Source organism: Gekko japonicus, unplaced genomic scaffold, assembly GCF_001447785.1.
Source record: "Gekko japonicus isolate JY-2015 unplaced genomic scaffold, Gekko_japonicus_V1.1 scaffold1628, whole genome shotgun sequence".
Lineage (NCBI taxonomy): Eukaryota > Metazoa > Chordata > Lepidosauria > Squamata > Gekkonidae > Gekko > Gekko japonicus.
In genome coordinates this window covers 199,780-223,105 of record NW_015162000.1, presented here as the reverse complement: position 1 = coordinate 223,105, position 23,326 = coordinate 199,780, and the positions used below count along the sequence as shown (strand labels likewise).

General features: G+C 46.3%; 1 protein-coding gene across 2 annotated transcripts in view; it reads right to left on the bottom strand.

The window, feature by feature from the left end:
• FBLN1 (fibulin 1) overlaps window positions 1-23,326 on the bottom strand; it is a 96,681-nt gene that overhangs the window by 35,835 nt on the left and 37,520 nt on the right. For both annotated transcript variants that reach the window (XM_015405443.1, XM_015405444.1), the window contains exons 7-14: window positions 23,133-23,270; window positions 20,858-20,995; window positions 20,480-20,623; window positions 18,787-18,915; window positions 16,663-16,788; window positions 13,474-13,593; window positions 10,421-10,552; window positions 7,741-7,864 (exon numbers count right to left, since the gene is read on the bottom strand). In XM_015405443.1, coding sequence (XP_015260929.1) covers window positions 7,741-7,864; window positions 10,421-10,552; window positions 13,474-13,593; window positions 16,663-16,788; window positions 18,787-18,915; window positions 20,480-20,623; window positions 20,858-20,995; window positions 23,133-23,270 — 1,051 coding nt within the window. The remainder of the gene's footprint in view (window positions 1-7,740; window positions 7,865-10,420; window positions 10,553-13,473; window positions 13,594-16,662; window positions 16,789-18,786; window positions 18,916-20,479; window positions 20,624-20,857; window positions 20,996-23,132; window positions 23,271-23,326) is intronic.

Below are 23,326 nucleotides of genomic sequence, written 5' to 3'. Positions count from 1 at the left end.
ACAAGGGCGCTAAACCACAGCTGTTATGAGCAGCAAACAACTGTGACATAGCACTTAAACTTAAAGTGTTGGAAATCTTTCTGCAGACCACTGGAGGGTGTGTGTGTTTCCATATCTCCCTTTTCTTGCCAAAACCGTCTCCTCCCCAAGAAATCCAGTGCAACACTTTTCAAATCAAAATACAGAACATGAAGTTCACTCCCCCCAAAAATCATGTTTTTGCGAACTGCTTCCAAAAATAAGGTGAATGTGCCAAGAGAAAAGATTCTGTGTTGACACCCCCCATTGGCTGAGAACATTCAGGCTTCAGTACATTGAACTGAGACCCTCTCCTGGGCGCTGGTTCAGCTGCTGGCATGCTACAGAGTGTTTACCAGCTACGCTTGGTGCCAAGAAAGTAGACAGACCATTCCCGTAAGACTTCCAGAGAGGTAGTCAGTTTGTGTAATTTCCCATAATACTAGAGCTGGGGGGCATTGGCTTAGAAAGCTTTAGAGGTGGGTTGGATAGCCCTGACCTGGGTAGCCCAGGTAAGCCTGATCTCGTCAGATCTCGGAAGCTAAGCAGGGTCGACTCTGGCAAGTACTTGGATGGAAGACTGGAAGATTTGTATTCACTTACCGTGAAGTTTCCCTTCTCGGTGATCCAGGAGTGGGGCAGTCCTTACTCTTGGGAACAGGCTCCTCCTCCGGAACAGGGTCGGTTTCCTCAGATCAATCCAGGAAGGGGAGGGGCCTGTCCCCTGAGAACATCCCAGTCATCTCCAAGCCGTGCATTCCCCAACATCACACCAAGGAAAAGAAAAACACTTCTCCCCACCATAGTGAAACTCGAGTTTCGGGACAACTAGCCTTGTAACTTCATGCCCTTCCAGTGGCTGTAGACCAAGATCAAAACCCTCTGTCACTCTCACCCAATTAACTCACAATTTTTAAATTTTGGCATCTCAAAGAAATTTCGTAACTGTTCACCCAGTTTTTACATTCCCAAAAAACCTCCAGAATCTGCCCCCCAAAACTGGGTGGGTAGGACTGCCCCACTTCTGGACCACCGAGAAAGGAAGCTTCACGGTAAGTGAATACAAATCTTCCATTCTCTGGTGGTCCTGGGAGTGGGGCAGTCCTTACTCTTGGGACATAAAATAGCAGTGTGCCCCAGGATGGGAAATCCAGCTTCTGGTTTATAGAGTGTGCTGCAGCACACCCCAGTGAAAAGCCGCCACAGCCAAGGTCAGCTTCTCTACTCTATAGAGTCTAGTAAACGACTGCACAGACTTCTAGGTGGCCACCATACCTACCATCTCCAAGGATGGGAAATGATCTGTAAGCTGCTGACATAGCAGCCCTCCGCAGAGAATATGCTGCAACACCTTTGGGTGGATCCAGCTCGTGAGCCTTGCATGCAACAATGATGCCGCCCATAAAACCACCTACTTAAGGTAAAAGGCGATACCAGTTGACCTAAGGAAGATATCCAAAAGGAAACTAATAGGGTATATGAATCATGCCAATGTTTGGCCTATCAATTGAAAAACTAAATACCCTATGGACATCTAGGCAATGCCATTCCATTTCCTTGACATGTCTATGATTGGGACAAAGGAAGATAAGACAATGATCTCTGACTTGTGAAAGAACTGGATTAACCTTGGGAACGAAGGCTGGATCCGGGCATAACGTCACCCTATCATTGTGGAAAACACAAAGTTCCCTGTCAACTGACAGGCTCCTCAGTTCCAACACCCACCTAGTTGATGTGATGCCCACTAAAAATAAGGTCTTGAATGTTAATTCCTTGAGAGGACATGTCTCCATGGGTTCAAAGGTTCTCTGCACAATGCTCTCAGAACCCTATGTGGGTTCCAAGTCAAAAACCTCTGCACTTCTGGTGCTTTTAACCACGTAGTAACTCCTTAGGAATCTCTTAACGTGTGAATGGCAATTTAAGGGACCTCTCTTCCTAGCCCCCATCACCACCAGTATGGCTGCCACCTGTCACTTTAATGTACTCACACTTAGCCCTCTAGCCAAACCATCTTGGAGAAAGCTGAGACGCCTCTAACTGACACATTTAATGGTTCCCAATCTCGTCCTGAACACCAAGAGTGAAGAACCTGCCAGGTTGTGTGATACACCCTATTTGTGGAATCCTTCCTAGAAACTAACATGGTGTCTTTCATGGCGAGGATCTTGTGCAGATCCTAGTGTCAATAAGTCCTTTCCCAGTGGTAGGCACCATGGTTCCATGGTTGACAATCTCTTCAAATCCTGGAACCAAGCTCTTTGGGGCCAAAAGGGTGGTACCAGCACTAGTTCTGCCTTCTGCTCCAACAGCTTCTGAATCACCTTGTGAAGCAATTAAGCCATCTGGAATATGTACAGCCAATCTCTGCAGCCAGTTGCAGTTGAGAACATCAGTTCCTGCTGCCTGCTGCTTTTTACCTCTGGATATGAATTGCAGGACTTGATGGTTCTGGTCTGTGGTAAAGAAATCCATTTCCATCATCACCCATCTGATCAGGTCACTCGCTTCTACATGTAAGGTTTGAAATCTGGTTCCTTATGCCTTTGTCATCATATTGTCTGTCTGGACTAGAACGTGATGACCTGTTAGTATCTCGGAGAATTCCAAGATCCCCAGCCTGGTAGTTCTAAGTTCTAAAAATTTTATACTTAGTGAGGACTCTTCCTGAGACCAAACCCCTTGAGTCATTGTCCCTTGAGAGTGGGTTCCCCACCCCAGCAGACTCACATCTGTGGTCATCACCACCCTCTGTAGATTTCAGATCGGGGAGCCCCACTGGAAACAAAAGGGCTCCAGCCACCACTGCAGCTGATGTTGAAGCTGTCTTGGCAATTGGCCACCACATCCTGGTAAGGCAAGGGAAAATGTCTGTAGAGGTCAGGCATGGAACCTTGACCACAGAAGCACTTCATGGCTTGACACCATCATGCTCAGAAGCATGGCCAGTACCATCCCCTCTATCTTGCGTTTTTGTAGCCTGTCTATGGTCAGAAGTTGTATGTTGTGTTGTCTCTCCTGAGATAGAGAAACCCAGGCCTTCATTGTGCCCTTCTGCACCCCCAGGTGTACCCATGATTGAGAGATGTTTAAATTGCCCTTATCCATGTTGACCACGAAGGCATGGCCCCTCAAAAAAAAAAAAAATCACCACCATCTCTGATGCTTCCCCACTTTGCTGGTAAGATGGTGCCTTGACAAGGATGTCATCTAGAGAAGAAGAGGAGAAGAGATTGGATTTACACCCCGCTCTTCACTACCCAAAGGAGTCTCAGAGCGGCTTACAAGCTCCTTTCCCTTCCCCTCCCCACAACAGACACCCTGTGAGGTAGGTGGGGCTGAGAGAGCTCTTGACAAAAACTGCTCTTTTTCAAGAACAGCTGTGCCAGAACTATGGCTTGCCCAAGGTAATTCAGCCAGGTGCAAGTGGAGGAGTGGGGAATCAAACCCGGTTCTCCCAGATTAGAGTTTGTGCACTTAACCACTAAACCAAACTGGCTCTAGAGATGGTGACAGCGACACTCCCTGAAGTCTCAGATGTATTACAATGGCCACCATGATCTTGGTGAACCCCCTTGGGAATGACTTCAGGCCAAAAGTAAGCGCTGGTACTGAAAGTGTTTTCCATCATATGTGAAGCATAGGAACCTGCAGCGAGCCTCTCGAATTGGGATGTGTGAATAGTCCTCCTATAGATCGATGGATGCCAGGAAATCCTTTGCTTGAACATCTACCAGAATGGAGTTCAGAGTTTTCATCCTGAATATTCTAGTTCTGATGCAGTTGTTTAGCCATTTCACGTCCAAGATTTTCCTGGCATCCCTATTCTTCTTTGGCTCTGGGCAAGATATCCTTTTGGAATCACAATGGACTGACAAGGGCTTTGTTGTTGTTGTTTTTAATGTAGAACATGTCTTTATCTTCAAAACAATATCTGTCGAGTCCATCTCCAAAAAGATTTGTGCCCTTAAAAGGAACTGTCGCCACTTTAGCCTGTGCCGCAGAGTCCCCATCCCACTTCTGAGCCACGTGTTCCTTCTGGCTGCTGTGCTGCATGTGCCGTGGCTCTAGCTAACTGCTGCAGGATGTCCAGTGAAGTATCTGCCACAATCACTGTCGCTAGGGCAACCTTCTTAAGTTCAAGTTCTTTTGGGACTCCACTATCAGCTGAGGCTAGTCCTGATGCCCAAGAATGTGCCACCTTGGCAAAAATTGAAACTGCTGTTGACATCCTGATGGGGCAGGCTGAGACTTCGAAATCTTTGTGTAAGGCTTGCTCAAATCCCCTATTGCTGGGGCCTTGGGCAGCCTATCTGCATCCATAGGCAGAACTGAGTTGGAGGTCAAGCTAGTCCCAGGTTCATCCTCCATTGGCACCTTGAGCCTCCTGGTAGCCTCTAGTATCAGGGAATAAAGCTTGGAAAAAACACCTGGTGGTTAGCTTTTAGCTTGAAAAGGTGTTCCCACTCTGCCTTCAACCTACTATAAAAGCCTGCGGGCAGTTAGAGGAACAAAGGAGGCTTGCCGTTGCCTGCCTCAGCGTAGCAGACCTGGACTTCCTTGGTTATCTCCCGTCCAAGTACTAACCAGGACTGACCCTGCTTAACCTCTGAGATCTGACCAGCGTGGTCGAACCTGGGCCATCCAAGTCAGGGCTGGCATCCCGGCTTGTGGCACTGCCAGTTTGTACATCATCTGACCAGATTCCACCGGAGGTTCTGGGCCAAGATCATCGTTTTCTTTAGGTCTGGAGGAACGTCTAAGTACTTGAAAAGTAATCTCATGTACAGCTCTTGAGGGAATAGCCAAGACTGTACTGTCGGTACTACTTCCTCTTCTTCCTCCGACCATTCCCATTCTACCTGATCTGAGGATGGAACTGGGGTGTCTGAGTCTTTCCTGGGCTTTTTGCAGCCATCAAGTCAAAGCCCACTTATGGTAACCCCTGGTGGGGTTTTCAAAGCAGGAGATGTTCAGAGATGGTTGGCCTTGCCTGCCTCTGTGTCACGCCTCTGGGACTTTTTGGTGGTCTCCCATCCACATACTGACCAGGGCCGGCTGTGTTTACTTGATGCGCTCAGGCTAGCCTGGGCTAACCCTGCTGCCTGTTTCCTGGCTCTCCACAGAGTCTTGCAGGGACTGTGAGGCTTATGATCTGAATAGCTCTGACTTACTAAGTGCACCCCACAAAAAAAATCTGTGATAGCCTCTCTTTGGCAAACAGCGGACGTGGTGGAAGTGCTATCGAGCAGCAGCCCCGTATGGTTTGCAAGGCAGGGGACAGTCAGAGGGGGAGAGCCAACCAGGGCTGACCCTGCTTAACTTCCAAGATCCGATCAAACAGGACTAGCCTGGGCCATCCAGGCCAGGGCCACTGCCATTTCCTGCCTCAGCATAGCAACCCTGGACTTCCTTGGTGTTCTCCCACCCAAGTACTAACCAGTACTGCCCTTCACTCAGTGGGGCTGGTGGGAACAGAAATTTTTCACCATCTTAAAAAAATGAAGTTCTATTGTTTGAAGTATATTGTTTTTAGTAGTTTTTAATGTTATTTAATGGAGTATCACTATGTTTACTTGATGTAAGCTGCCCTGAGCCCTGCTTGCAGGGAAGGGCTTCCGAGCACGTTGAATCTAATAAATAAATAAATACATTGCAAAAACATTTTCTTCCCTGTGAAAGCTTGTCTTCGTGAGTGTGAGCTCCAACATATATTCAGGGTTCCCCCTTCTTTGGTACAGGGCTTTGCAGTGGGTCTTTTACAGTCCCAGCTAGTAGCTTGGGAACCATTGACTGAATTACTCCTTGCAGATCTACGCCTCCTTTCTCCCAAAATGGGACTCAAGGCAAGTCACAACATCCAATATTTTTAAGCAGCCAAAACCAATACATTAAGACCTAGGGTGTACATGACTTCTCTGTCTGTTCCATGGGGACTTTCCCCCTGAGGAAGAAGAAGAGAGTGTGTGGGGGGGGAATGGCTCTAATTCGCTGCAGCCTGTCCCAAGTTGGGGAGGTTGGAAGCCCTAGAAATCAATTTCGCCTTTTTCCTTCCTGGGTAGCTCGGGGTCTTGCTTGGGGGTTTTCCACAGTCTACCACCCTGCCTTCTTTCACCTCCAGTCTAGGTTTTTTGCCCTGTTAGAGCTTACCATGATTCTGGTGAGGGCTAGAGGCTCCCGGCTTTTCCGTTCCTCCACACGCCGGGTCCTCCGAGACTGGGGAGATTGCCGGATCTGTGGCAACACCCCGGTCTCCTTGCAGACTCAACTGCTTCCCCTGATGTGTGTTGGTTGGGGAGGGGACCTCTGGCCACAGGCTGAGCCCAGCAGGAGTCTGAGTACACAGCCTTGGCTGCTGGGGATCTCCCAGTGCCATTGGCTTCCACTGTGGTCTGCCGCCGACCGCGGCTCGAAATAATGAAGAGGGAGGATCTCTTCCTTCTCCTTCTCATTCCTGCATCGCTGCGCTCTACGGAGCACCTGTGAAACACGTCCTGCTCAAGCAGCAGGGCCGGTGGGAGTGGGATGTTCCCACAGGACAGGCCCCTCCCCTTCCTGGATTGACCTGAGGAAACCGACCCTGTTCCGGAGGAGGAGCCTATTCCCAAGAGTAAGGACTGCCCCACTCCCAGGACCACCGGAGAACTCCTTGGAATACCAGCAGGCAGGAGGCGGAAGCAGGCTTTATTCAGCCACCTCTCTGAATATCCTCTAGGCCCCCAAGTAGGGGTCAGTCACCAGAGGTCGCCATGACTTCCAGGTGCACACACACTCACACATGAAAAATACAAATAAATTACCCAAAAAAATTGGGTTGGACAGATTTATCAAGGATCAGTCGATATGCTGGCTGTGAGTTACGGCAGCCTAACGGGGCTCCGTGCTCAGAGGCAGAATGCCTGTGCTTGCCAGGTTCTGGAAAGCAGTCAGTAGGAGACGGCTGTTATGTGCAGTCTCTGCCTGTGGCATGCGACTGGCCACTGTTGGAGTGGACGAGACTGGATGGACCATTGGTCTGATCCTGCATGGCTGGAGGGTGTCGCTGTACAGTTCTGAGGGTGTCGCTGCACAGTTCTCATCCATTTCACTGAGGCCCGTGCAGGAGAGTTTCCCAAAGGATTGTGCTCCGTAGATCAGAATTGCCCGTCTTCCACTCCACCAAGACCTTGAATGTTGCTTAAAATCTGGCATCTAAAGCAACTCCTCCTGGACATATAGCGTATAGACAGGATCCACCACACACTTTGGCCGAAAATAAGCCTCCCCCCCCCTCCTGCAGTGCAGAGATGGTAGAGTCTCCTTGTGGATTCTATGCGTATCAAACCCCAGAGTTGTGCTGGCAAGACAGCCTAGGAGGGGACTAGCCTCTCATTCCTTCCTCCCTCTAAAGTCCTGCATTCTGTTCAGGAAACAAATATTAATTTATATTTTAGAACTTGGCCCCAACTGGTGATGACCCCCAGTGGCAAATCACTCTTCTGCTGGGTGTGACCTCACCCACTCCCCTGACAGCTAATTTCAGAGACTGGCAGCACACAGATGATTAATATCCATTGTCACTGATAACCCATAAATGTCGCTGGCTACTTTCAATTAAGCAGAACATCATTTACTACAGTAACAAATGGGAGACACTTGACTGCATAGCTTAGTTTATCCAGCGTCATTCTAGGACCAAAGTACCCCAAAGAGAGTGTTTTTTTAAAAAAGTATACTTACGTATCACCAGATTTGCGATAATTCTCTGGACATTCCAAAGAAAGACAACGGAAACCTCCCTGAATGTTAAAGCAGGTCTCATTGTATGAACAGGTATGCGTTTCAGTAACACACTCATCAATATCTATAAAAATGGAAGCAGCCAGAGAGAGAGAGAGAGAGAACTCAGTTTAGCACAGATAGAGATTTGACAATGGTATAGTTCTCATTATGGTGGTTAAGACTGCAAGTGGGACTGATTAGACTGAATTTACAAAACAAACAAACCCAAAAACCCTCCATATAGAAATTAGATATTAGGAAGAAGGGTTCCTGTCTAGCTTTCCCCCTCATAGATCGACCTATATTTGTTTACAGGGGCATCCTATGCGCCCCCACCAGCTGCCTGAAGTAATAAGGGTTCCTGTCTAGCTTTCCCCCTCATACCTAATTGTCTAGGGATCGACCTATATTTGTTTACAGGGGCAGCCCAGACAAGGTTAGAACTAAGCCAATATCAGCACCACACAGGCCAAAACAGCAGCCTTCCTACTTTAAGGGTTACAAAACACAAGATCTATTGGCACAATGACTAACTTTGCCGTTACCCACCTGGCTGTAGCTAGCACCTGACTGAGTAATCTGCTCTTTGCCTAGGGGAAAAAAATAAGGTTTCACCTTAGCTGCAGAAAAGTGAATTAGTTGCCTCCCCGAACATGTTCTGTTGTTGGGACAATTTTCACCCTTAAGCAACTGGTTGAAGTGACACCTGCCAACCTCAGAGCTGTGCAAACTTCATTTTGTGAGAGGACTCTTGATTCAGGATAATTTTTTGCATTCAGGTTAGGATCTCAGGGCTAAACTTCAATCTTGCCTGCCAGATGCTTACTAAGAGTTCTGTTTACGGAACCCTCTAGGCTGTTCAGAAATACAGAAACAGGCTGTTGCGTTGAGCACACGGCAGAAATGCACCTGCCCTGTGCACCCTAACCCTCTTGACCAAAAAACCTGAACAGGAGCCAGGGAGGTCTCTGCTGTGCTCTGTGTACTAAGAAAACTCCCTCTTTCACTGTCTCATCCAGAGAGCAATAGGGCAATCGTTACAACGCCATTGTGATATTTCATTTTATAATGATAGACTTTGTTGCAAGGAACCCTGAGACGCCAGAACCAACTATGGTGGTGGCCAAACCTGTGTCTTAAAATATTTGCTGCGCTGCTGTGAATTGGGAGAGGAGAGAAATTTCAAATGTGTTTTAAAATGCTGAATTTGTGCAAATGAGAACATCAATAACTTGGATGCCTCGTGCCTCCAAAGCTGTTGTCACAGTTCCCGATTCAGGTCTGGAGGGCCAGCTGTAGCTGTAGGTCCTTGGAGGAAAGCTAGGACAGACTATAAGGCTCTATTTGTAGCAGGAACTCCTTTGCATATTAGGCGACACACCCCTAATGTAGCCAATCCTCCAAGAGCTTACAGTAGCCCCTGTAAGAAGAGCTCTGTAAACTCTTGGAGGATTGGCTACATTAGGGGTGTGTTGCCTAGTATGCAAAGGAGTTCCTGCTACAAAAAGAGCCCTGTAGAGCTGCAGGACACACCATCAGCTGGTGCGCTCATCAGGCCACTGGGCTTCCTGTCCCTTCCTAAATAAGGATTCAGCAGCCCTATAAGAAATGGAGGGGATGAGTCTATTCATTCTGGGGTGGCCACTGTTCTCCCAGGAGACCTTAAAAGGATCTAAAGAAATCACTGCTGGAGAGCTGTTGTATCACACAGGGAGGATTCCTGTAACTGCCCAGCACTGCTGCATTCGTGCAGTGTTGCCCATAGGAGAAGAGTGCAGTGTACAAATGGCTCAGATGCGAGCAGCGCGGGAACTGGCCACCAGGGTTGCCTTGTGGCTGTTCTAGTATGGACACCTTTCCCAGGGCATTTTAGACAGGCAAACTTCTGATGCTGTTCATTCCTATAAAAATTTTTATACACACACACACACACACACACACATATATATATTGAAGGTGAGCAATGGGGGGGTGATGGACGCAATATGGTCAAGATGCAAACAAGTGTGGAAGAGCAAAAGCCCTGACCGGGGTAGCTCAAGCAAGCCCAATCTCGTCAGATCTCGGAAGCTAAGCAGGGCTGACCCTGGCAAGTATTTGGGCCGAGAGGCAGAGGCAGGCTTCCAAGCCACTTCTCTGAATGTCCTCCGTGCCCCAGTAGGAGCTGCTAGAGGTCACCATGACTTCCAGGCATGGGCACGCACACGCACACACAGAAATACAAAAATCCCCCTCCCGGAAAAAAAAAAGTGGAAGAGCAAAAGACAGCTGGCACATTTTAGTGCTTGAAGTGAAAAAAAGTCCAGTGGTCCTTCTTCCCAGCAAAAGGGGAAAAAATAAAACATCCTCCAATTAGCAGAAGGCAGCTTCAACATTTCTTTTAAGGGCCAACATCTGCCACCTTGGATGGTGCCCAAAGGGTTGAGCTTCAGAGGAAGAGGAAACTATCTGTAAAATGGGGGGAAAGCAAGAACCTGCCCAAGCACACGACACCTGGGAAATAATACCTGCCTCACACATACAGCCCCATCTTTCCCCAACTGACAAAAATATGACACCTGTATTTTGCATAAACCTTTCACTTTGCAACAGCAGTTCTGTAATTCCAGCCTTTTACGAGCATCACCTTTGCACCTACCTTGGCAATTCCGTGCATTTGGTGCCAGCTTATAACCAGACGAGGGGCAAGTGCACTGAAAACTCCCTGGAACGTTATTGCATCGATAGGCACAGATATGTCCTCCAGTCGGTAGGGCACATTCATCAATATCTGAAAAGCACATTCCCAAATCAGGAAAACAGAAGGAAGGCTTCCAATGCCTTGTTGCAAGACTCCTACACCCATCCAGACTAGTTGACTAGGGTTCACGCAGATTTCCGTGGAAATATTTCTACTCACAGAAAATGTCAAGAGTATTTTTTTTTACAGGTGTTGAGGCTAGCACATTCTGAAGAACACTGTCTTACAGAACCTTCAGGGTCCAGTGTGTGGGTTCTAAGAGCACTGTAGCCTGTCAGCTTGCCTCAGGAGGGAGGCAGGCTCATATGCTACAATGATCTGTGTGCAAATTCATCAGAACCATGGTGAGTTTTGATCCATCACCACTGAAATTCCATCACATGCCACAAGTGGGAGGAGTTTTAAATCCATTCCCAGATCCTCTCCGGGGAAAATTTAGTGACTATTCCCATTTTATCCCCTGGATGCATAACTCAGCAGTGGTTGACAACTTTCCCCTGAGCAGAAAAGCAAATGTACATTAAGATATTTCTAAGCAGCAAAAACATCACCAATTTTGTGTGAAGCTAGACCACCTTGCTCAGGTGAAACTTCTTTAAGGGAAAGTGGATGACTATGGGTGGAATTCATGTGCTGTAATTTCTCAAGGACTTGCCAACAAATTTTAATTGAGCAAACTTCAGAGGACGGCGGAAGACAAGAGGGCCTGGCGGGAGCTGGTCCATGGGGTCGCGAAGAGTTGGACTCGACTGTGCGACTGAACAACAACAAAGACCACCTTGCTCAGGTGAAACTTCTTAAAGGGAAAGTGGATGACCATGGGTGAAATTCATCTGCTGTAATTTCTCAAGGACTTGCCAATAAATTTTACCCAAAGCAAAATTGCAGCTGAAGTTAGAAGGTTCAGCACGGGTAAAACTCTGGAGGGTTTTTGAGGGAATTTAAAAGAATACTGTTAAGAACTGTAACATTTCTGGTGGTACTCATATATCCCTAAATCCTATATTTAAAATGTTTATTAACAGAAATAGGTTTATTGTTTATTAAGAATGTGCCCTGCCCTATACATCCATCAGAATCTGGTATCTACAGCCATGCTAGTTTGCTCCATAGCTAAAGTGATCTGTGCAATTTTCAAACATAGTAAACTATTTCCATAAAGTTTTGAAGTCGTGTCAAGACAACTTATGGGGCAGTAATTTTGGGGGGTTGTTTTGCTCCCTTTTTTATGGATGGGAACTACAATACTAGTTTTCCATCCTACTGGAAATATACCCAAATTATTTATCTGATTAAACAGTTTGACTAATATCGGGGTCCAACTACCAGGAAAGGTTTTCATCAAATCTGAAGGAATGAGGTCCTCCCCAGGGGATTTGCCTGAGGCCAAAGTTGTAATAAGGGTTTCAATTTCAGACTCCGTCACTAGGGCCCACTTTGGTAACAACTGCATGTCAGTAGCAGAAGGGGTGGATTCATAAGCTTTAGAAAAATGCTCAAACCAAATGTTTCCATTTATCTGAGCATCCAAAAGTTAATGAAACTGGCTCTCCAAACCAGGATTATTTTCTTTCAAAAGCAGCCTGAGTCAATTTATATAGTAAACTATTCATAACTTATGCATGAGAAAAATCTGTACCAAAAGGCTGGTTTCGCACATGCATGTATAGAACTTAACTACACTGCTGTCAATACTGTACATTTGATGGGCATATGAACTCTCTGTTGATGAGCATTGTGAATGAGGTAGTACAGCAGTACAGTTTATCGTATGGCATCATGTGTCTAGTATAGCCAGGAGACCCTAGGATTGTCTGGCAGCCTTCAGTTCTAGCCCTTTTAGCATTATGCACCATTAGGTGGCGAGCTAGACTTATTTTGGGGGGGCTGAGAGAGCTCCGAGAGCTGTGACTGACCCAAGGTTACCCAGCTGACTTCAGGTGGAAGAGTGCGGAATTGAATGTGGTTCTCCAGATTAGAGTCCATTGCTCTTAAGCACTACACCTGGCATCAGATGGGACAGAGGTTCGGCCTGTGCTGGCTCATTCAAATACGCAACATGCTAGTTGATGCATGCATCTATGTTTAGCACACTGAACCATGCTGGGAGTATGACTAGAGGGGAGGGGAGGAAACATCAGGTGCAGATGTCAGTGTTCTGCAAGCAGAAACCCCCAGGTTCAGTTCTTGGCAGCTCTAGTTTACATGATCCAAAGGAGGGGCTGCGGCTCAGTGGAAGAGCCTCCGGGTTACACGGTGAAGGTCCCAGTTTCAATCCCTGGCATCTCCAGTCAAGAGGACCAGGCACTAGATGATGTGAAAGACCTCTGCCCAAGACCCTGGAGAGCCACTGCCAGTCAGACCGGACAATACTGACCCTGATGGACCCGATGGTCTGATTCAGCTGAAGACCCCAGAGAACAGCTGGAGCAAACAGCACTGGCCAGGATGGACCAGTGGCCTGAATCAATAAAGGAGGGGCCAAAATCAGAGGCAGGATTTATTTGCAGCATTTGTAATGAAATAAACAAAAGAAAAGGATCCTGCCAAGTCCTGACTGATTAAGTCTTCCAAACAGGCTCCCGGCAAATGGACGAAAGCCTAACTCTGTCCCAGGCCAGGCTTGCAAAGAGAAGGTCTTAACCCAGCTGGAACTCTGCTGCTGCCTGCAACAAGAATCTCAGGTGGCCAGGCTGGGAGAGATCCACCGGAAAGCCAGCCACTGATCAACAGCCCGACTTAGTGGAATTGCAAAGGGGTAGCCATACCATATTAGTCTGTTGTAGCAAAATTCAGTGGCGCCTGGAAGACTAACATTTCTTTCAGCATGAGCTTTTGTGACTCATGCAAGCTCCTCCTGAAAGAAATGCTCATCTTTAAGGGGCCACTGAACTTCGCGTAAGGCTGCTTCAGAGTTCATATGGACAGCGAACCCCAGGACTGCTACTCACCTTCACAGGTGATCCCGTCCACGTCACTAAGCTGATAGCCCCGACGACAGTAGCACTGATAGGAACCGTACACATTAGCACACTCCTGGCTGCAGGGATTGCTTTCACATTCGTTCAAATCTAAAATCAACAAAAGCACAATATTTGACCATCTTTCAGCTGTTGAAAAAGTTTGATCCCCACCGCATTTTATTTTTGTAAAAACTCTTCATAAGAAAAGAAAAAAAACATTTATTATATGGTCAGTTGATCTTGTTCAGCTCTGCAGTGCAGCAAAAAAAAATCAGTCACCAAAATGTATACAAATACTGTGGATGAGAAGAAGAGATTGGATTTATACCTTGCCCTTCACTACCTGAAGGAGTCTCAGACTGGCTTACAGTTTCCTTTCCCTTCCCCTCCCCACAACAGACACCCCGTGAGGTAGGTGGGGCTAAAAGAGCTCTTTCGAGGACTGCTCTTGAGAGAACAGCTCTGAGAGAACTTGTGACTGACCCAAAGTCACACCAGCAGCTGCATGTAGAGGAGTGGGGAATTGAACCTGGCTCTCCCAAATTAGAGTCCACACTCTTACTCACTACTACAAACTGGCTTAGTAAAATTCCTTTAACCGCCAGGGTCTAGTCTTAGCCACTGCTTTTCAAAACATGGCTACTCAGAGGCCAACAGCGTCCAACCATTTGAGACCCCGGGACTCATGAAACAGCAAACACATGCCAAGAATGTGTCATCAGAAACATATTACAGGAAGAGGTTAGTAATGAGAACCTCCATATTCAGAGGCAGTAAACCGTTGAAATCAAGCGCTAGAAGGCAACATCAGGGGAAGGCCTCGGCCTCTGTGCCCTGTTTGTTGGCCATAAAAGGCAACTGGTTGCCGCTACGTGAAACAGGATGCTGGACTAGATGGACCGCTGGTCTGATCCAGCAGGGCTCTTCCTATGTTCATACACAGAGGTGCCAGAGTTATGACCTAACCACTGTCAAGGCCAGGATCACAGGCATCAGACTGAGAGAGTGAGGGGCAGGGAAAACACAAACCGAGCACCAGAGGTGTACCCTAATGAGGAGCAAGAGAAAGGACAGGAATCCTTTCCACTGCTGACTGACCTCCCTTGCTGTCCTGCTAAGAAAGGCAGGACACATGGCTCCCTGGTTCTCTACATAGCACAGCATTCAGAAACCAAGCAAAAAAGGCAACCCCATAGGGGGGCCTGCTACCCAGCAGGAGTGTCCTGGAGGGCCTTGACCCCAAACAAGGTAACCAAATCTTTTGCTGAATGACCTAATAAAATAGCCAAGGGGGGCCATTGATTTCTTGTCCCTACAGTAGTTACAAAATAATAGCACATGGACCACAGTCTCTAATTCCCTGACACTGCAGGGACCAAAATGTTTATAGGAATTTGTTTATAGAGGACCCTTCAAGATTGCTGATGCACAAGGCTGAAGTGCACTAAAATTCCTCCTGTATTTAGGCACAGACAAAATCCTTTGAACAATTTGCACTTAACATTTGGAGAAGGCTTGGGCATTCGTTAGGCACATGTTCTCCTTTAACTTTACATCTCAATTTTTAAAAAAAATTAAACGGGAACAAACTTTGTATGCCATAGCATGGACTTTCTGATAACCTACCTAATAAAATAGCCAAGAAGGGGCCATTGATTTCTTGTCCCTACAGTAGTTACAAAATAATAGCACATGGACCACAGTCTCTAATTCCCTCACACTGCAGGGACCAAAATGTTTATAGGAATTTGCTTATAGAGGACCCTTCAAGATTGCTGATGCACAATGCTGAAGTGCACTAAAATTCCTCCTCCTGTATTTAGGCACAGACAAAATCCTTTGAACAATTTGCACTTAACATTTGGAGAAGGCTTGGGCATTCGTTAGAGAATGTGCAATGTAAACCATCAGAAGATGTATGCTATGAAATACACATGTTCTCCTTTAACTTTACATCTCACATTTTTTAAAAAATTGGGGAACAAACTTTGTATGCCATAGCACGGACTTTCTGATAACCTACATCACAAATTTTCTAAATAATGCCTGTGCCTTTTCCAGACTGTAACAGTACCATACCCATACCTCAAGGCTCACAAAGGCTTCAATCATACGTTAAGGAGTCCCAGAATAACTGAGAAATCAAGACTGTATCTTCCTGTTCCTTTGAATGCATCCGGCAATCCAAATACAGTAACTAAGGTGCCACTTTGGCCATGCAAACCTAATAAATACTTGGGGGTTTTGCATGCATGTATGTATCTGTGGATTAAGTTGAGCTATTCACTGTATACCAATGCTCCCTCTAAGCTGTGGAGTCTTATGAGCAAAAATTCTGCTTTGTGAGCTACCGGCATTAAAGTTGTGAGCAAGCGATTTGGCTACAGCATAAATTAGTTTCCTCTGGAGCCATCCTTCCTGAGCTAAGACAAAAATGTGTGAGCCAGAGGCTAAAAAAGTGTGAGCTAGCTCACACTAACTCAGCTTAGAGGGAACACTGCTGTACACCTAACAGAAAATTTGCACTGCTGTACACACTAACAGAAAATGCTTGGCAGTGCAAGACAACCAGATTTCTCTAGCACAGGTTTGCACATCAGGAAATGTGGCTGAGGCTGTGATTGTCGCATATTGTAACTCTGCAAGCGAGAGGATCTGGCAGGGAAAGGGTTAAGAGAATTATCTCACTCAGGTACACTTGTTAATTAGCACCACCGTACAAGCTCTCCCTCCTCTGTGAGGGCAGATCTGCGTGTGTCCCCCCCCCCATAGCTAGCAATCCAAAACAGTCCAGTGGCGCCTGAGCGGTGGGTGTTGCCTTCTGACACACTTCCGGTGATGTCAGGGGTTGTGGTATATGCTAATAAGTTATGCGAATAAGTTGTGCTAATGAGCTCCTGCACCTCTTTTTCTACAAAATGACCCCTGTTGTTCACAATAAGTTAAATGTGCCTACATGAATATGTCATGGAAGATGTGCTTCTATTTTTCTCAGTAAAATTTCTTTCTCTTGGTACCACTGGAGTGAGATCATCTTTGTAATTTGTTTGAACAGCATTTCCCCCTTAACCGGGAAATGTGGAACATCGGGGATACTGCGAGAAAGCTTCTGTGCTTCCAAGGCAAATGATATATATATATTTTACATTTAACCCAATAGTGATAACAGGTGGTTACCTTCGCATGATCTTCCATCAGATGAAAGTCTGAAACCCATGGTACAGCTGCAGTAATAAGATCCGGGCGTGTTTTCGCATTTGTGAGCGCATAGGCGACCAGGGTAACGTCGGCATTCATTCACATCTGTGGAAAGAAATGTAGGCAGAAACAAGGTAGTGATTTGCTTATAGGGTATACCTGCCCTATAAACAAGTTACTTTAAATTCACTTTAAAATATCCGTGAAGGGGAGCAGTGGCACAGTGGGTACATCCGAACTGTGTCAGTTCGAGCCTTGCGCTGGTGTGAGCAGCCAGCTTGTTGTCCCCAGCTCATCGTCCACCCAGCGATTCGAAAGCCTTGGTGAGTAGATAAAATGGGAACCACTCCTTAGAGAGGGTGGGCACACCAACTCCCCTGTGGGAAGGTGTTAGCTGTCGGTTGGGACGTCCTGCTCCAGGATCAGAAAGGCGGAAGAAACTACTCGACTACAAAAATCCCTGCAGTGGGATGCTCCGGCCAGGCGGTGGCAGTGTGGCGATACAAGATATGGGTCCTGAAGCCCCAACGTCATCAAGCCGGTCGACGCAGCCGTTCAGGACATGACTGATCCAAGCCAGAAGACGTTTCCACCGTGCAGTTACGGCGTGTGCAATTAAAAAATGAATTATATGTTGTCTTTCATATCCCCTATGAACATTGTTAGTCCCCTGTCTAAAAGTGTAACTGTAAATCACTTTGAGCCCACTTGTGGGGAAAGCGATTAATAAATCAAAATCGAAAGCATAAACTTCAGTCCATGAGCCAGATGAGCAACTCAGAGAAGATGAAAGCTTGGACTTCGTCTATCTTGAGAAAATGGCACAAGAACACCTCAAAAACCCAAATTCCAAGGCTCATTCCCCAGCCACTTCAATAATGTAGGACAGCTGGATTCCTTCTTCTGCCAGCATCAGCATCCCAACACCACACGGATAGGAAGGACACCATCCGCATAGCCACAGGTGACCAACATAAGAACATAAGAGAAGCCAATGTTGGGTCAGGCCAGTGGCCCATCCAGTCCAACATTTTGCATCACACAGTAACCAAAACCCAGGTGCCATCAGGAGGTCCACCAGTGAGGCCAGAACTCCCAGAGTCCCCCCACTGTTGCCCCCCAAGCACCAAGAATACAAACCATCACTGCCCCAGACATAGTGTTCCATCTATAAAGGTAAAGGTTTCCCTTGCTCGAAAGCCAGTCGAATCCGACTCTAGGGTTGCTGTGCTCATCTCCGTTTCAAAGCCGAAGAGCCAGCGCTGTCCAAAGACGTTTCTGTGGTCATGTGGCCAGCATGACTAAACACCAAGGCGCACAGAACACTGTTACCTTCCCACTGAAGTGGTACCTATGTATCTACTTGCAATTTCTTGCTTTCGAACTGCTAGGTTGGCAGGAGCTGGAACTAGAGATGGGAGCTCTCTCCGTCATGTGGCACACTCGGGTCTCGAACTGCTGAACTACCGACCTTGCACAGCCTGCTATACTTGCTATACTATTCCACATTCCATCTATACCTTGTGGCTAATAGCCACTGATGGACCTCTGCTCCATATGTTCACCGAGTCCCCTCTTGAAGCTGTCTATGCTTGTAGCAGTCACCACTTCCTGCCGCAGTGAATTCCACATGTTAATTATTCTTTGGGTGAAGAAGTACTTCCTTTTATCTGTTTTAAATCTTCCTACATGACCAACATGGCACCAAACCATATTTTTTTAAAAAGCTGCTGCTACACTTCATTATCACATAGACTGGCATTCAACTAGGCTCAGATAAAAAGATGTATTCTATTTTACTTAACAAACCATCAATTGCCCCTCCTCAAAAGCCCTGTTTTTTGCGCCTCCACTCACATAATGAATAGAACTGCAATGCTTAGGCCAAAGACAATGGAAAAGTATCAGCCAGCTATTGTTGTGTGTATGGTGTGTGTGTGTGGGGGAAATACACCAATCTGCTATTTATTTCAGCTGTGAAACTAAGCCACTGTAGAGTCAATGTGCTATTAAACCGTTTGTTCAGGGCATGAATCCTTATTGTAAAAGCAAAATGCAACTGTATTATTTTTCTCAAAAGTGGGCTAAAGAAAAGCCACTTACCTGTGCAAGATCTACTGATTCCATCAAAGTAGTAGCCCAGTCGGCATTCGCAGCGGTAGCTGCCAGGGGAATTGATACAAATGTGACCTTCGCCGCATGGCTGATTAGGTGCTGCACATTCGTCCACATCTTGGAAAAAGAGGAGGGTTAGAAAGATCATTTCAGGTTAAAAAAGAACATGAGAAGTAAGCAAAACTGATTGTCAGTTATTCTGTGCAAGAATACAAAGGCTCCAAATCTAGAGACTGTCAACTCCGGCTTTTGCCACATCGCAGGGAATATATTATTCACTGAGGTTCACAGGGAATATATTATTCATTTCAAAGACCCATATCTTGTCTTTACAAAAAAGGGTTTCGTGAAAATTGAATAAAACCAATACATTTTAAAATAATAATACATAAAAGGCAGCTTATGAAATGGAAATATGAAAATATTAACATGCAACCTTGTCAGGAAAGCCAAAAGTCAAACTGCAAACACTATGCCCATCTGCCAAGTGCTTTTCCATCTCTATATAACAGCTGTGCACATATGGTATTGGGAACATTTCTAGACTGGAGGGAATGATTTGCAGGCAGGTGTAACACAGCAATCTCCCATTTTTAGTAATCAAAGCCCAGATTCATTACCATCTTCTCCACTCTTCACCTCACCTTTTCCAAACCACTGAATTGTATACTGCAACCTTAGGCCCTGTAAGTTCTCTTCATTGAAGAATATAGATGAATGTTTTAAATCACCAAAGTACTCCTAGTACGATGTGCCATATTGCAGATCTAGGGCTTCTTCCAAGACTTCTGTGCACAGATGTTGGTGGCAGACTACTGCGCTTGGAAAATGGAGACAGGATGCAAAACTAAAGGTCAACTTTCTTTTTTTCATCTAGCGTATTGGCTGGACAGCCATAGTGGCTTCATAGTCACATAGCTGTGGCTACACACAGGTACCATGCGGTTCATACCTAGTGGGGCGTGGAAGTACTATTATTAATACTGCTAGTCAATGGGGCATCATCAGCGGGGATATGAGCAGTGCAGTGGGGCATACACTTTGGAAGAGGTTCTGAAATAACGCTAGTCAATATGCTAGCGGCTAGATGAAAAAAAGAAAGTTGACCTTTTAGCTTTGCATCCTGTCTCCAACTTCCAAGATCAGTAGTTATGGACTGTAAAAAAAAAAGGTCTCCAACATTTATACCCTCCCACCCCTCCTGAGTGTGAACACCTCTCTGTGTCATGAGGGTGAAAGTGGGTGCAAAGTGTGCTCATCATGGAGGGAAGAACTCCTCTACCCTTACATACCACAGCCCCCCCCACCCCCAGGCACCAAACCCATCCTGCCAGCCCACTGGAGCCCCACCTTAAAAGGGAATCACCAGGTGCCTTGGAGCCTCCTGCCCCGATCTGTTCCTGGGGCTCTCCACTGAGGCAAAAAAGTTGTTAGCACTGCCTAGAGACACCAGCAGTTCCTAACACTCTTAGGAGAACTCTGACAGCAGTGATACAGAGGATGGGGGGGGGAACCCCACAGTTTGGAAACATTTCTGCACCATCCCCCGTAAGGCCATCACCACCCCATCCTTCCTGTGAGCTTTCCCACCTAGTTGGCCACTATCACAGAAAAAGTCTGGGCTAGCAGGCCCCTTCACAACAGCCCGTTTTCTTGGGCTGAGTCCGTAGCTGTTACTGACCGACGCATCTTGTCCCCTCTTCATTAAGGTGATAGCCCCGGCCACAGTTTGGCACAGTCCTCTGGCAAGCAAAAGAGCCATCCGTGTTGATACATGTTTGGCCCGGTGGACAAGGCGTGTTCTCACTCAGGCATTCGTTAACATCTGCAAGTGGACAACAAGTTAAAGCTAAAACAAAACTCTTTTCCATTGGCAAATATTTAAAGAGAGAAGGAAGATGCTCCTCAAATCCTAACTGAAAATGTTTCCTGAAAAAGGCAAAGCATAGGCAGTGACAGGATACAATGAAAGGACCTTACAAGAGGCAAATGTAGTGAGTGGGAAATGTGGACAGATCCATGTCCATGGGAACTAGTTAGAGGGAACAGCCGGCCTTACCAATACAGTTGCCTAGTGCGTCTTGTATAAAGCCGCTCTTGCATTGTTGCTTGGGTCGGCAACGGAAGGATCCTGGAGTATTCTGACAGATAAAATCGGGGAGGCAGTTATGAGTACCAGTCTCACACTCGTCAATATCTAGTACGTCACAAAAGAAAGAATCTGTTAGCAGAGGTGCACAGTGTTCATATAATGATTCAGACACAAGAAGGAATTAAGGAGATCATTTTTATTCTAAGTCTATATTTACACCGCATGTTTTGGGCGGAACTAGATGGTATCTCAGAAGATATGGGGTCCCAACCCCACATCAGCTAACAGGGAATAAGGACCAATATATGCTTATGATATGTATGGCCAACATGCAGTCGTAATACATAAGCTCTATTCCTGCACAAGGAACACACTTAGAAGGCAAGTTCCATTACAATAAGGGTAGCCTATTAAATTCCATTATTTTACTACAGAAATTTGATGACCACTGATAATACAATAATTTATATGGCACCGATACAGGTGTATAGGTGTACTACTTCCTTTACCCAGGCAATAAAGAGAAGTAAACCAGGATTATCAACATCTTAAAGAAGAACGTTAGGGCATGACCCAGCCAAATATTAAACACTTAAGCACCATTAATGTCCGCTCAACACATGTGGTTGGATCCAAGCTACCACACTGGGTCCCTTCTATCCTGTAAAAGCAGATGCTCAGGGTCAGGGGGCCCACATGGTTTAAGAGCCACATGGGTTGGGCATGGGGGTGGGGTTGCTTTTGGGAGAGGATCTCAACCAAGACCTGCATTTCCTTTGGCAGCACTTAGGATCCAGCCCATGGTTTATTTCTTCATTGAAATCCACAGATTGTTTAACTTTGGCAAGAGGACAAAACGGTGGTTTATTTTGGAGCATCCAAGCAAGTCCACCATTGAGACGGAATCTGGACCCCAGTTTTCCTGTTTCACAACTAGGTCTTCATATTAGTTCACATTGAATCTCATGAACTGCAATCCTAAGAAAAGTTATGCCCTTCTAAGCCCACTGACTTCAAGTGACTTGGAAGGGCATAACTCTACTTTGGATGGCGCTGTTAAGTCATCCAACTGAAGTTTAAATGAAAAAGCACTCAGTAAAATTTTGGCCACAGCAATATCAAATTATATACCTCACACTTCTGTGTTTTGGGACAGGACAATAATTCTCAGAAAGAACTAAGAATCACACGTTAACACTCGTTACAATGGGTAGAACTTTTTTCTTCTTTTTAAGCAGGAATATTTCTAGTCAGCACTGGAGGGGGCCCAAGACTGCATTAGAACGGCATTTTGTAAAACAATCTCTGTATATATTTCGGTTCAAGTAGACCTCAATGATTAGTGACAGACAGGAGTCTGGGCACTGTGCCACCAAACCGCTGCAACAGTCGGCCCTGGGCACCTGGCATTCAGTGAGTGGATGATGTTTAACCCTTCCCCTCCCTCTGGCTTTTCCTTGCAGCCCCCACCTCTGTGGCAAGCAGAAGAAGCACACACACCCCACTCCTCTGCAAACTGTCTCCTCATACCACAACATGGTTCACCACTGCGCAAGCTCCTGCCCGAGGTCTAGTTCTGCACTTTGTGTAGCAAGTGCATTAGCTGCAGATCAAACAGTGGTACGTGTGCAAAAAGTGTTCATATAAAAACACAATGAACAAGCCACTTCAAAGACTGTATGTAGAGAAGCAGCTAGTAAGTGACGGGCATACATAACCAAGGGCCACGCTGCTGCAGGCGATGAGAGTTCCCCAGTGCCAGCCCGCCAAGAGGGCATTATGTTAACCGCTGCAAATACCAGCATTTACTTTATTTATTTGTATGAATTGGGCTTAACGCAGGGTTGGGTCCACAGGAAGAGTTCACAGAAAGTGTACGCTGCAGTGAGGAAAGGAAATCCAGTAAGATCTCCTCTTTCTTGCTTTGCTGCCATTGCAAGCTATTAAGCAGAAGAAGGAGACTGATGCAATATTGCTCGATTTCTCCTCCCCCCACCCCCATTGCTGCAGCCCCTTATCCCATGATGTATTTTGCTCACAAGGCTCTTCCAATGCTCAGAAAGGGGTTTCAGCACAAAGAAAAGCTGCTTGGGGAAAGGGAAGGGAAGGCCAACTACTGCTCTGCATTCTTCCAATGGATCCAGTCCATAGTGAAAACAGAGTAAAGTAGCTTAACATCGTTAGACACAGAAGCACACCTCTTGCCTTTTCAGGCAAAAAAGGATTACAGACCACCACATACCTTTGCAAAGGTTTTCTTCGGTTAGTTCATAACCAGTTCCACAACTGGTCTCACGTTGACAACGGAAAGATCCTAGCGTATTGATACACCTTTGTCCAATGCCACAACTGTGGTCTGCAGTGATACACTCATTATTATCTAGAGAGAATTCAGGGGGGAAAGTATGAAATTGCAGATTCACAATACTGGGTGTA